General features: G+C 39.7%; 1 protein-coding gene across 1 annotated transcript in view; it reads right to left on the bottom strand.

Moving 5' to 3' along the window:
- LOC149528260 (alpha-mannosidase-like) overlaps positions 1-15,055 on the bottom strand; it is a 344,971-nt gene that overhangs the window by 292,970 nt on the left and 36,946 nt on the right. The window contains exons 2-8 of the mRNA XM_089811746.1: positions 12,837-12,920; positions 12,654-12,742; positions 12,300-12,474; positions 11,567-11,686; positions 11,119-11,202; positions 10,963-11,034; positions 10,726-10,839 (exon numbers count right to left, since the gene is read on the bottom strand). Coding sequence (XP_089667872.1) covers positions 10,726-10,839; positions 10,963-11,034; positions 11,119-11,202; positions 11,567-11,686; positions 12,300-12,474; positions 12,654-12,742; positions 12,837-12,920 — 738 coding nt within the window. The remainder of the gene's footprint in view (positions 1-10,725; positions 10,840-10,962; positions 11,035-11,118; positions 11,203-11,566; positions 11,687-12,299; positions 12,475-12,653; positions 12,743-12,836; positions 12,921-15,055) is intronic.

Genomic DNA, 15,055 nt, shown 5'->3' with positions numbered 1-15,055 from the left:
AAAAATACAACTCAACTTTGAAAAAAATGTACAAGTCAACCTTTCCTCCATACTTCGCCATCCTACGATGACGAGGGAGACGGTCGGGCTTGGTCATTCTGCAATGACGACGGGTTCTCCCTTGCATGGTAGATCTTTAGCTTCAACTCGTTGACTGCCTGAGGCACTTCTCGCCCGTCCAAAGTCCACAACTTTATTGCTCCATTGTCGCCTACCTCCCGAATCTGGTATGGTCCGACCCATCTGACCTTAAACTTTCCTGGTTTAATTTCATTCCGACCGTCGTACTTGAGTACCAACTGCCTCGGCTGAAACCTGTTGAGTTTGAGATGCCTATCATGCCACGTCTTACGTCTGTTTTGTGTCACCTCTGTGGCCCACTGCGCCTGCGATCATCGCTCATCTAGATTATTTCCTTGCTGTCGGCTCCCTTCAATTAATTTTATGGTGCGGTGTATTCTTTTCTTTCTATGCGGTTCGTTCACCATGTACCGGACAATGGGATCTTTCTTTTTTCTGGGTTCGGATTGTATGTTCTTCCCGTCAGCTTCAGCCATAACCACCATTCCTTCTTCCGCTTCTCTGTATTCCTTTGGACATTCATTTTTCTCTATTTTCTCACCTTCGTCTACCTTAAAATATGACAACTCGAAAACAGTTCGTAGTCTTCTATCTGCAGATGGAAAAGACTATTCACCAAGTCTAGGTCGTCGTCATTCGATCCTCCTACTCTCAATACTCCTCCTTCGTTTGGTTCCATTCTCCTCTTTCCTTCATCATCACTTTCGCCTTCACCTTCTGAATCTGACGATGCTGCCTCCTCACCTACCATTTGTGTGCAGGTCAATTATGAATCTTTTGCCTCCATGCTCCATTGATAGAGTATTTTGTTTCCAATCATGTTTTATTTTTGCTTGCACCAACCAATTCCATCCCAAAATAGCATCATATCCTTTTCTTTTCAATGGAATGACCACAAAGTCCAATAAAAATGGTTGCGTTCCAATAGTTACCAGTTGCACCCTCAAGGTTCCCAATGGTTTGATCCTGTGCTGGTCTGTCGTGAGTAACTAGAATGTAGGTGGCCACAACGTCCACTTTCCCAATTTCTTCCAGGTATCCTCTGGTAACACATTCATGCCGGACCCTCCATCAACAATTGTGTCTGTCAGAACATTTCCCAAAATCCACATCTCGACGACCGTCGGATGTCTTCCTGTTGTGAGTCCCAAAAGCATTGGGTCTATTACCGTCGTTCCACTACTGTCCCTTCCGTTTTCCTCCATTGCTTTTGGAAGTGGTGTAGAATTCAGAATGGCCATCTGTAACTGGGGCATTACAAGGTCACTTAATTTGATCAGGACTTCCATTTGCATCACCTGCTTTATTATGTTTTGCTCAGCGCAGTTCCTTGTTGAGGTACCGGTGGTGTCCTTCAACTGAGATGTCTCCACCTGCGATGCCTTTTTAATTTCCGCCCTCACTTCCCCCAATTTCCTCTTTTCTTCCACCGGGTCAAGGTACACTTTTGCTTGCCTCTGTGTAATTGCCAAAACTTCCTCTTCGTTCGTCCTGACAGTGATCAAATTTACTCCGAACTTTGGGCACTTGGCATCTTCATGATCACCGGGTCCTCACCATCTACATAATAATTTCAGTGTGTTTGCCATTGTACAGTCCCGAGCAAAATAACCCCACAAATTACATGCTCGACATTTAACGATCGACTGTCTATTTGCATCATATTGGATTCGACTTCAGTTGCCATTGTTATTCTTATTGTTTGCATTGTTATTGTTGTTTTGCCCTCTGCTATTATTCCTGTACCCAACTGAAGTGGCACCATCAATGTTTGCATTTTCGTTCCCTCTTGACGTGGAAGCTGCCTGTGTCAGGAGCACTTATTGATGTCCACTGGTTTTCATATTGAAGGGGCATTCTTTTATGGAATGTCCCATGATCTAGTAAATCTCGCAAAATTGGTTCTTTGGACAGGACCCTTTAGTATGACCTTCCGCCTTACATTTCGTGCACCACAACTCGCTTCCCTTTGTCTCCTTCTACATGTTTTTAAATTCCTTCATCATACGGATCATGTCCTTCTGTAGGGCGCGAACCTTCTTGCTAATGTTTTCATCGTCACTGCTATCCTCTCCCGAGGACGCGTCGTCATCTGAGCCAGAGGTACTATTCTTCTTTTTTGTCCTCTGCTCGCTTTCCAAGTTCATCGCTTTGTTGTATGCTTCTGTGTATGATGATGGCGGCACAATTTTCATCTTCTTCCGCAACTTTAGGTGTAGGCCTTCCATGAACCATCTTTTTCTGCAGTCTGTCCACCGGCTTATTTTCCATTTTACTTATCATATCTTTTAATTTCCTGGCATAGACTCTGACTGTTTCATTTTTCCCTTGTCTTGTATTGTATATCTCTGCTACAATTTTGTTGTCGTCGCGGAATAGTTGAAATTTCGCCGTAAACTCCTTAAGGTTATCCCAAGTGATTAAGTTATGGGGATTTGCATCGGCGAACCAATCAATTGCAACACCCTATAGGGTTGTCAGAAACTGTTGGACCCATTCGTTTGTATCTGTTATGCCATTTGCCCTCCAGATTGTTTCGCATGTTTTACAGTGTCGGATCGGATCAGCCGTACCATCACCATCAAATTTCAGCAACTTTTCCTTTGGTCCTGCCATCACTACTAGATTTTGTGCATGAGCGTTGTTTAGTCTTGCAACACTGGCGCTATTCACTCCCACACTAGCGGTCTGTACTCCCACATCGGCGGTCTGCACTCCCACACCGGCGGACTGTTCTCCCACACCGACGGCCTGCACTCCCACACCGGCGGTCTGCACTCCCACACCGGCGAACTGTTCTCCCACACCGACGGTCTGCTCTCCCACACTGGCAATCTGCTCTTCCACACCAGCGGTCTGCCCTCCCACACCAGTAGACTGTTCTCCCACACTGGCGGTCTCAATAGTTGCGAACGTTGGTGAAGAAGGATCTTCTGAAGTTGTCCCTTCCGGAAGTGTATCCCGGACGAAGAGTTCACATTCTTGCTCCCTCGGAACTCCGAGTTGTGCGAGTCCATTCTCTTCCGTCTGGACTCTCTTCCCTCGACGAATACAAATTCAAACACTCCTCCCTTGCTTCCTCCACCAATTCCACCCGCTGACAAGTCTCCTCCAACAATTCTTCCGTGCTTCTGTGTCCATCGGCAATCTTCTGGAACCTTCTTCTGCATTCGGTTTGCTATGCCAAAATTAAATTTTCTTGCGCAGAACATATTCCATCTTTTCCCTTTATCTTATTTCGATCCTTGTTAAGCTAATTTGGCATTAACCTTCATTCCTCCCACCTTCCAAGTTCATGGGGCAACGGCACCAAATGTTTACCGCATAGATTAATTGATTGATGCACACAAACAATGAACAAGAACAGCAACAGCAATACTCCTTTATTCGCATATGCTAGAAGATTACATACAGAACCTAAGATAAGATGATTTACAATGATCCCAAACGGGGTATAAATACTACCTGCCGAACCTTCCCGAAGGGGTCCGTTAGCTACATAACAATCCTAATCTACCCGTCGGCTACAAAATCTTCACCAACGACAACACCTTGTGGGCTACACAATATTTACAGATGACATGGGCCAAGCAATCATGAAGATGCAAATTGCTCGAGACAGAAAGGAGTAAATATGCTAGAGATTGAAGATGTAGAAGATGAAATTCGTGTAGTCACCAGGATGCAAGCCAGAAAATTAACCTACCCAGATGCTAGTTCGGAGATGGAAAGATTTCAAGAAGCAAAGAAAGACATTCAAGCTAGCATGGGGGAGGGAGGAAAGACAATGTTGGAAAAACCTACTTCCAGTAAGGGTGTAACGAATATTGTGAGGCAAGTACTAGAAACTACTATCCCAGTAAAATTAGGTGATTTATTAGAAACATTACCCCAATTGCAGGTAGCACTAACACAGCGGGGAACCCGAAAGGAACAACCTCAAATAAAGAGAAGGAACGGGAGGTATGCACAGAAGATAATACCCTATTCACCAAAGGAATGGGGAGAACGCCAACGGTAGTAGAGATGGAGATATTAGGGTGTAAGCTTTCAAATACTATTGTGGATGGAGGTTCTACTGTAAATGTCTTATCAGAAAAAACATGGAAAGAATTAGGGAAACCTACACTCTGGCCCCCAACATTTCAACTAGTAGGAGTGGACCAACATAGAATCAAGAGCATAGGAACGCTGATGGGACAAAAAGTCATTGTTGGTACGCAACAATTTTTTATTGACTTTGTAGTTATCCCTTTAGAAAAGAAAGGATACAATGTCCTATTAGGGAGGGGATGGTTGGTCACAACAAAAGCTACCCATAATTGGAAGTGAAACACTCTACCTATTGAGTTGGAAGGAAGAAAGTACATCATAGATCTCAGGAACCAATCAATAAGTCAGGACTTGGCATCAAACTCTAAAGGAGAAAACTATGAAGGGATGGAACCAGATGAGGAAGGGGTGCTCAGACTAGGGGAATGCTCAGACGACGACACAAATTCCCTTAATGGATTATTCCACTAGCAAATGGGAAACTATGAAGTTTTCCATGGAGAATGTAATATGTTGCAAATACAAGGATCTCAGTCAAAAGGAAGGTACCCGGAGGAGTGTACTGAGTATGACCAAGGAGAAAAAATGAAACCAAGTCCTTATAAGGTGACCAAGTCAAAAAGCATTACCACAATTGACAGAAAAGGAATTGATAGATAGGAAGATGCAGCTGAGGTAACTGTACGGATACAGGAAGGAGCGGTCAAGGACGCAGTCGTACAAACAACCATATGAGAGGGACGAGTGGCCGTGCAAAGGCACTTCCAGAACATACCTGTACGGCAGCACAATGGAAAAGGTGTACGGCAGGACAATGGACGCAAGGTGGACACGTTCGTACAACAACAAGGAAGTACGGTCAGACGGCAATAGCAAAGAATTCCATCCGTACGACAATAAGGAACTACATTTGTATGCTAAGACACCAGTCCGTATGGCAACAGGCTTCAGAAGGAAATCCCATATGACAGTCATCTGTACAGCAGCAAGGCAAAGTACGGCATTCGAAAATTTGATCTGAACATGACAGTATACGAAAACGACAAGCAACATCCGTACGACTTCCAACCACATCCATACGATATCCATTCAAGTATGTTCGACAACTATTCACATCCATACAAGGGTGTATAAGAGGTAATTCCGTACGACAGGTGGAGGCACCTGTACAACAACAGTCTGGAGGACGGCAGACAGAGGTACAGCAAACACAGGCATTCCTAGTACTTGAGAAATTCGTACAGAAACCGGGACAACCTGTGGAAGTTGGTTACAAGCAATCCCTGCGCAGGGATGGTTGGTACAAGTGGCACATGCAAGCAGTTAAAGAGGAAGAGACAAGGAAGATGGCAAAGGGCAAGGGTGAGATGGCAAAGGGTAGCAACAGCATTGGCAGGTTATGGCTGCCACCTCTCATCAATGGGAAGCAAAAAAAGTGGCCATGGAGGAAGCCTAGAAGATAGAGAAAGAAAATCCGAGCACAGAGATGTCCTCCCATCCCTCTTCTTGCAATCAAAGTTTTTTTTGCTTTCATGTTCAACAATCATCTGGAAGACAACTTTTTTGGGGGGGATAGATGTAGTCGGAATAAAGTAACTATCATGTTTAGCACTTGTTAAGCTAGTCGGGTTGGGTAGTTAGGTGGTGAGGAAATGCGTTGGTTGGTTTCCAACTAACCGACCCTTCTATAAATATTTGGAACATTGGTATTGTACGGGTGTGGGTTTTCTGGTATTAATAAAGAAATGATTTCCTTGCCTACGAGATTGTGGTATTACTGGTACATTCTATGTTTTATGCATGTGTATATCAAGTGTGTTATTTTGTATCTGTGAACTTGAGTGATATTACCACTCTACAAAATTTGTGTTCAACTGGCGACCCTCTGAATAAGCAAACTCTACCAGTAGTTGTTCAACCTCCTGGTGGTGTGGATTTGATCAAGGATTATTTGCAGGAGCAATCTTTATAGTTAGTTGATTATGAAGTCTATTCCCCAGTGGCGATCATGATGGATTACACACATGAATTTCAAGTTTGGGATCTTGGTGACTCGAGACGAGACAATATTTATATTAGAGTAGCGCAACTAAAATTTGACGGCAATGTGGTGTTGTGGAGGATTGATGTCATTTCACTTATCTCACTTGCACATTTGATTTGGGACCCTGGAGCTGTTGACGTTTTGTCTGATGATGGATTGCTTGAGGGCAAGCAATCTTTGGGCAGCAAGGATTTGTCATGTCCCCAAATTTTAATGTAATAATTTAATTTAATTAATTAATTAATTGGTCCCAAAATTTAAAAGATATAACAAAAGGACCTTAATTAGTTACTTTAATTAATTAATATGGGGCCCAAGTTAGTAATATTTGTATTTGTGGTTCCAATTGATTTAGTATATCTCAGACCCATTTTTATTTAAATTATTTTCGTAGCTGTTGTCATCGGCTATCTTTGTAAACCCTCAAGAGTTCTTCTGTAGGGTATTTAAGCACGGTGTGTAGGTAGTAATTGTTATGCGATTTAAATTATATTTTCTTATGTTGCGGATTCCAATTGGGATTCTTTGTTGTTCGTCATTTCGGAAGTGAAGATCTTCCCTACTTGCCTTCTCAATTTCAGTGGGATTCAACCCTCACCCTATTCCATCGTTGTACTACCTTGCTTCGGATCTGGCAAATCCGGAACACCATTTTAGTCTGGAATATATATCTATCTATGTTTATCACAATATACTCTGGGGTCTCTTGTACAATTTTCTTGAGTTGTCAATCCAATATGGAGGACTTAGCTTGAGAGAATCTAAAGATCAACATTGTATTGCATCACCTTCGTCACGCATAGCCTCTTTTATCCCTCACCATACAATTCATCTACCATCATCCTACGGCATCCTTCTGTCACACCATATGGACCCTCTATCTCTGCTCTAATTATCGTATGGCCTTCCACCAACTATTGTACGGACACAACCATAATCGTACAACGTCTAGCTACTACTGTACGGCCATCCAGCTTCTACCATATGGCCTCCCATTACACTATGCCTGCTCCAAGAATATCGTATGGCCTCCTGTGTGTGCACTATCTACCAGAATTCTACCGTACAGCCCCCCCATTGTGCATATGACAAATACTTCATAGGCGTTTCACAGTTGGAACGTGTTGGAAGGGAAACGGAACATTACAAGTTCCCTATGTCATTCATTGGTTTGGATGCTCCATTGTTTGTTGTCTTGCATGTGTTGCTTATGTTGTGTGGGGCCTTGTATCTCCTTACTCAAAGGAGTGGGCTTCAAGGTTCCACATGGTTGGGTGACAAATATTTTGCCCATCAAGTATTGTTTTCTACATTTGATTAAGAACTACAATGGTCTTGTACCTTATATATTTGCCTTTTTTCCTTAATTTATTGAATTGTCTTCCCGGGTTCCCTAGCGGTGGTGTTACATATAGAAAGATTCAATATAAGATATCCTTCAATAGATGGCAAGTAATCCTATATAGAATAGTGTAGCCTAAATGTAAAATCGCCTAACTAATATAGCCTTAATTTCCTTGGCTTTTCTACTTTTAGTATTTTGACATTTTACCAAACACATTATCTACAAGCTATCTTGTTCATTTTCTAATTTGGAATCATATATGAAGATCTTGTTTATTGCTTGGAATTACAGAGATCTCCTCTATACTTTTCCACTAAAACAGTGTTGTATCATTTCTCTAATGTTTGTTTTGGTGGTATTAAAGTGTTCAATGGATTTTGAGTTTTAGAGTTCTGTATTTTCATTCATTGTTTATACTTTGTATAGTGGATAACATAAAGAATTGGATTAAATACAAGATAAGTTTTCAAATATTAAATTGTCATTAAGAAATAAAGACATACATAAGTGTAGCTCAACTCTGACCTTTCATTCCTTGATGAAAATGCAATTTCCCCTATTCAATGGAATAATGCAATACTTGATTTGAACTCCAAATTTCAAGATGCCACTACAGGATAAAGTACAGTTCCTATCAACAACCACAATCTTTAACAATTCAGTTATGACAAATAATTCCTACTAGGAGAGCCTCCTCAAGCCCCTTCTCTTACACCTCGGGCCCTTTCGCTTCAAGATTGGTACTAGATAGTATACATAAGTATTCTCTATTCCCATCTTGTGGAGTTGGGTGAAGGTCTTAAGTGGTTCCTTGGCTCTCCAACGTAAGGGCCCTTTAGTCCGTTCTAGGAATGCCTACTTACATAGCCTTGGAAACCCCCTTTTCTTACACCTCAGCCATTCCTATGCAATGGATTGCAGACAATCAAGCGCATCGTATATTCAGCTGAGCATTCATTTAAGCATCATTCATTATTCACATGCACATAGATATAATTATACCAGAATCAATTGTACGAAGGAATGGTGTTGAAGATGGTTGATCTAATACAATATCAACTTACCAATCTGAAGATAGTTTCTTGGATGTAAACGTTGATCAATCTCTAAAGTCGATCTTAGTCCTTCTGTGCACTGTTCATGCTGATTGCTTAGATAATCCTCGATTTTATATTTAATGATTCAAGGGACTGCTGAACGTAATAATCGTTGGATGATCTGCTCATGCCTTATACTCTAATCTACCCTTTCATGGGTACTGATTGCTGATTTAGGACTGGTTATTTATCCCTTGATTCACAGCACAATGTATCCCTTTTCAGTGCTTGAAATGAGTCCTTTATACTTTATTGGTGGGAGAGTCACCACCTTTCCTAAGGATTGAGTCACCACTTTTAGTTGTTGCCGTCGAGAATAATATATTATTCCCCAAATTGATCCTCCCTTAAATGTCTTCCTCAAATGAACCCGTCTCCCCTTTAATCTTCCAATGTGGGGAAAAGTCACACCTCTTCATCATGTCTGCCCCCCTGCAATGGTCACAACATTCCACAATTACCACCCTTCAAAAAAGTCACAACCCTTCATAATTGTCCCTCTTTGGAAGAGTCACAACCCTTCATAATTTAACCCTTTGAAAGAATTTATGACCCTTCAACATTGCTGCCCTATGAAAGAGTCACTTTCTTATTTTCTTCATAATCCTTTCTCTTTCCATTGATCCTTCTTACTGTAATCTCAGTCCCATAGACCTATTTTGATCTTTCGTTGGACATTAATATCATTCTTTTATCTTTTCTTATCTTATCTTTAATTCCTACACCCTCATCTTTCTTCCTTCCTCCTTGTCCCCTTCCAACTCTCCTCCCTCTTATATCTTATGTTGAAGGAGTCACAACTCTTCATCATGTATTGCTTGACCTTTCATTAACTTGTAATTATATTATATTATATTTTATTGTTAATTATCTATTTCTTTATTTTTATAGTTTAATTTTTTATTATTATTTATTTTACATCCTGTTTCAGAAAGGGGGCATTACTGGTCCTGAAAGTTCCAAAAATCTACAAACATTATAAAAGTATCTCCAACAGCTGCAGCAGGAATAGGCATTCTCGTGGCTAAAGAAGAGTCCTCATGAAAGAAATAAGTTGCTCAACAGGAAATAAGCAGTTTTGTGATGCTAGATTTGGCATGATTAAGCAGCTGACCTGTAACTCTACAAAAAACCTGAAGAAGCTTCTGCAATTGTTGAGCTTCCGAGCAGGTAGAGGAACTAAACCTTCTTTCTCCTCCATGGAATCTGTGATATTGAAGTGTGTCAACGAGCCACCACCAAAACACACCAACTGAACAGCGTCATAACAGGCATAAATACTGATAATACCACCAGAACAGCCTTTGAAATCAAATTTCTACCCCTTTAGATCAACAAATTATCTGCTGAAATTCTATGGAATGGACTCCGCAGACTACAGCCCTCAAAACAGATATATGAAAACAACTAAAACAAATATATGCCATGATATTTCCACTATCATACAGCTAGCACAGTAAGTGTAGAAATAAATGATCTTTTGGGGTTGTAATTTGCATGGCATTCTTGTTATTACTGCTTCATCTAACAGTCCTGTCTTCTCTTTGAGTTGTATCTGTCATTTAATGTAAAAAGAATCTCTCAAGATGAAAGATTTTGGAATTTAATACTAATTTTTATATGTTAAGGTACGTAAACAGGAGCTCCAGCAGATGGTTGTAAGTCTGTAACATTTGTAACAATTTTATTATAAATAGAAACAAAATAATTTATTTGATGACAAAAGCAAATTTCATCTTACACACTGTATCAGAAGCTACTAAGAAGTCAGATCTTCATCTAACCAATCTATGTTTTCTAAGCAGTCCATTCGAATTATAACTAAAATCTGATAATCAGCCACCCAACAATAACAGTAAGTTTACCAGCAACAACAAATTTGAGTCTGACAGAATAGAAATCCTACTCATACCACGTACAATTATACAAGTCCCTACCCTGTCTGTACTCATATACCCTCATACCACTATCCATTTCTATTCTTCAAAATTTCAGATCATCCTTTTCATCAAGCAGAATAAAATTAAATAATTCATAAAACATAAAAGAATGAATCACCACAGCATTAATTACTTTAGATTCATATCATCCAGAAAATCACCAACCTTATTCACATAATGTATGAGTTTATCCATCTGCTTGAACCATGTATTTGCATTCTCATAAGCAAAGTCTTCTCCCATAGTCCACATTATATGATTTGTACGAAATTGTTTGGCCTGTTAAATTTGCATTCATATATCACTCACTATAAGAAATTTGGCAATCTATTGAATCTAGGTATAAAAGATTTTGAAATGACATTTAAGTGGCACGTGCAAAATACAAATTTTGATCCACACCTGCTCCTTGGCAAGCTGGACAAAAATATCAACCCGTTGCTCAACATTATAATCATAAAGAAAAGGATCGTCCTGCATCAGAAACAAATTTTTATATTGACTGATGCATCTCTCAAAGAAATTGAGAAATCATATATGGGAGTAAAAAATGACTACCTGGATAGTTGTTTCTGTTGTTTTAATATCATAGCGAAACTCAGGAGGAGGATCATAATGATGTGAAAGAATTCCAGTGAAAACCTGATTTAAAAAAATGGTCTACATGCATAAAAAAGGTGCTGGAAATATTATGGTAGTCTTGATCCTTTTTTGATCAATCACCAAACAAGCCAAAGCAAGAGAATGAATTAGAAATTAAAACAATAGTAATCTCAAAACTTTTGGGGTCAACCACTAGGCAAGCTAAATTAAGAGAAGAAAAGGAAAATCCAAAAAAGAATGTCTTCATTTGAATAAATTCCTGTGGATTGCATTTATGAAACTTGTTAATGGCAACGAAAAATAGAAAAATCAGTTCTACAATTACTCAAAATACTAAAACCTATGATAACCAGAAAAATACTTCTACTATATTTAAATGTCCATAGTATTAAACAGTTCTTACCTGTGCAGTAGTTCCAAGTGACTTAGAAGCACGCCATATCATCTCCATAGTGCGGTCTTCTCTTCGTTTGGCAATGTCTTGATAGTCCGCCCTTGCAAAGAACAATGCATCAAAACCAACCTGTAATGATAATCCCTTATAAGGTAATAACAAAAAATATATCTTTCTGAAGACAGTTGCATCAATGTATTGCATGAAATATGAAGCTCATAATAAACTCTAGCAAACAAATTTCAATCAAGTTCAAATTCTCGTTGCATCCTCTTTTTCTCAAGTAATATTGGTTTCCTTGCAAAATGTCCCTTTAATTTTAAGCATCAAGTCCTTTTTATCAATGCATCTAGTATACTCAACAGGTCAATCATTTCAAAATCAGAGACTTTGAAAATCTGAAACCTCCCATTCTCGTCTTTTGGGTGATTTTCATTAATTTTGTTATCGGGGCACTGATCTATCATTATCTGTAAATATTTAAATAAGCATCTTAGAATTACAATTGCCTTTCACAGAAATTATCATTTAGAAGAACAGTTGATCTTCACCATTAACTGAATATGGATATTATACTAGTAATGTGAAATTTGCACGACCTTCACCATCGAGCGACATAAGATCCATATCATATTGCTTACTGCAGCTCTGCCCAATTCCTACTTAACACATGATGATATATCTTCCAAGAGATGAATGAAATAAGAAGATGAATAATGACAGACGAGAAAGCCCGACAAACCTCAGCACTGAGAAGATAGGCTTGAACAGCAGAGTGCCCAAAAGGATCAATCTGCCACCCTATGCGAGGAACCTTTCCAAACTCTTTCTTGATAAATCGATGCCCAAGCGTTGTTTGATCTATCATGTCAACATAATAGGTAGATGCTTCATCGTGCATGCACCAGCCACCATTTCTGGAAAATTGTAGAAATAAATCACATCGGAGATTCAATAATTGACATACCCAAAACTAACGCAACTTGCTAGCAAATCCAAAACTAATATAAACAATGAGGTGAATTTTGATAATTGATAAGCATTACTAAATTGAAATCAGAATTTAAATAGTAGGAAAGTTAAATATTCCAGTTACATAAATTCAAGCTGGCCAGACTCAACAAGCTTTCGAACAATTTCCTTTTTGTCATTCCTCTGTTCCCTCCACCACCTTTTGAAGAAAGCCTGAAAGAAAAGGAAAAGGTGGAATTTAAATATAAAACTATATTTAGACACTTAAAAAAACTATATGCATAACCCTTGCAGTTACTCCTCTCACCACTTCAACATAAATAAACTTGCGGTTTGGATCGTTCTGCAGAGCATCAATAAATGAATCCAGAATGTATTGCACTGCTGCCACCTAACATTGAGTTAACAAAAGCTGTATATTAGTTTTCTCTTCATAGTTCAATATTCAGTTTGATATAGTCAATTGACAGAAACAACAAAATGGAAGTATTATCAGTTTTATAAGACTACTACACAAAAATAAATAAAAGTATAATACAATCATGTCTTGAAAACTTAGATGCTATATATTGAAAAATGCTTACAGCTCTAGCTGATTAAATGAATACACGAATTAACAATAGAGATGACCATGTACACCAGATACAAGAGTAACACAGACACACACATGTGTGTGTGTGTGTGCATATGAAATTATTACAAAAGAAGACTCGAGATGATCAGCCAAGTATTGAAGTTGATCCAGCTAGATAATACTGCTTTCTTGGGCGATACAGAATCTATTTGAAAGTCTTGACAGTTTCCAAGAGGAACACAACCAACAACAAAACAATGCTTATAACTACCAAAAGCTGACAACCAATTAATACATAGTTGAATTGCTGATATTATCAAAACATAATAATAGACATTGTACGATAAGTACTGTTTATCGCATAGGTTAATTAAGAATTGCACACAAATAATGAACACGAACTCAAACAGCAGAACTCTTCTTATTATTCGCATATACCAAGATATTACATTATGCTTTCATGATAAGATCTGATGATAAGATGAATACAATGCTTCTCGAAGGGGTCATAAATACTTTCCGAAGAACTTTCCCGAAGGAGTCCGTCGGCCACATACATGTCGTTACATAAAAACCTCTCCGAAGGGATCCGTCGGCTGATACACAATTTCCTTTCCGAAGGGACCCGTCGGCTAATACACAATTTCCTTTCCGAAGGGACCCGTCGACTGATACACAATTTCTACCGACGACATCATCCCCCCCAAAAAGAAAAGTCATCTCCTGACGACTATTACAAAATCTCTGAGACAAATCAACAACCAAAATACATTGACTAACTAACTGGTCTTCAACACTGTCACCTTAACCAATCTAACATCTGACCCTGATAGCCACCTGTGCCGCTTTCTGCCTTCCAATTCCGAGTACACTGAACCAAGTGTCGCTGTACTGCCTTCAACTGGATGATCAACTCCTCCCGAGCTCTCTACGCATCCACCAAGACAGCCTCACGGCCAACACCTACTCGCAGTGCCTCTGGTACACAGACACTCCATGCCTGCAGCAGCTCCAAGTCTTCTCAACTGGTCAGACTCCCATGACTGATATTCGCAACGACTGGGGGTCCAGGGGGCAACGCAGTACAGGGCGGGGTCGAGGGGCAGCGCCCCTCGCCGCCAAGACCAAATGAGCACTCTGAAACCCACACAAAATTGCACGGAACGCACCATTTCTGTCATTTTCTGCCGATTCTACACTCTTTCTAGCAATCGTTGGTTCTTCCTCTACCTTGTGGCATCATCTGTTACTCATTCTGAGCATTCTTGATTTGTCGACGCTTTTTTTTTAAGAAAACCTCCTATCACCCTTACACCATACATCCTGCCACTGTATCGACTCCTTCCTTATGCAATATCCTGTAACGTCCTCCAAAGTCTGAATGCAATAGAAGCCGCACACCAAAACCCCACTCTTCAGAATCTGTAATCTTGCAATCCAAATCCGTACACATGATATGCTTGAAAAATCTGTACAATTACCTCACATTCCAAATTATAATTTCCGTACGCTGTCTTTACTTCCAAATTTCGTATGCCGTACGGCCAAAATCTGCAGTGTCAATGGCTTTCCTCAAAAATCCGTACAGCACATGTAGAAATCCGTACTGATCAAACCCCTAAAAAATCCGTACGGTCACTATACTAGAAATTCGTACCATAACTATTGTTGAAAATCCGTACTGGGATACCGTACGGTGATTTCAATAAAGTCCGTACGTTAACCTTCTCAGGCTATTAAAATCCGTATGGTGGTCTCAATGTTACAATATGCAGCTATTTAAAAACGTACACTACTAAAAAAATCGTACTATACTAAAACCGTACACTAGCCTTCAGTTAAAATCCGTACATTGTATTAAAAACCGTACTACAGCAAAACTATACACCTTCAAATATGAAAAACCGTGCAGTGCTACCTTTTCCTTGAAATATGGAAACCGTACGGTATTC

The sequence above is a fragment of the Cupressus sempervirens genome, chromosome 11, assembly GCF_028749045.1.
Source record: "Cupressus sempervirens isolate cs-2001-9-10 chromosome 11, ASM2874904v1, whole genome shotgun sequence".
In the NCBI taxonomy this organism is placed as follows: Eukaryota; Viridiplantae; Streptophyta; class Pinopsida; order Cupressales; family Cupressaceae; genus Cupressus; species Cupressus sempervirens.
Note: the sequence above shows the minus strand (reverse complement) of the source record. Positions and strands in the feature narration are given on the sequence as shown.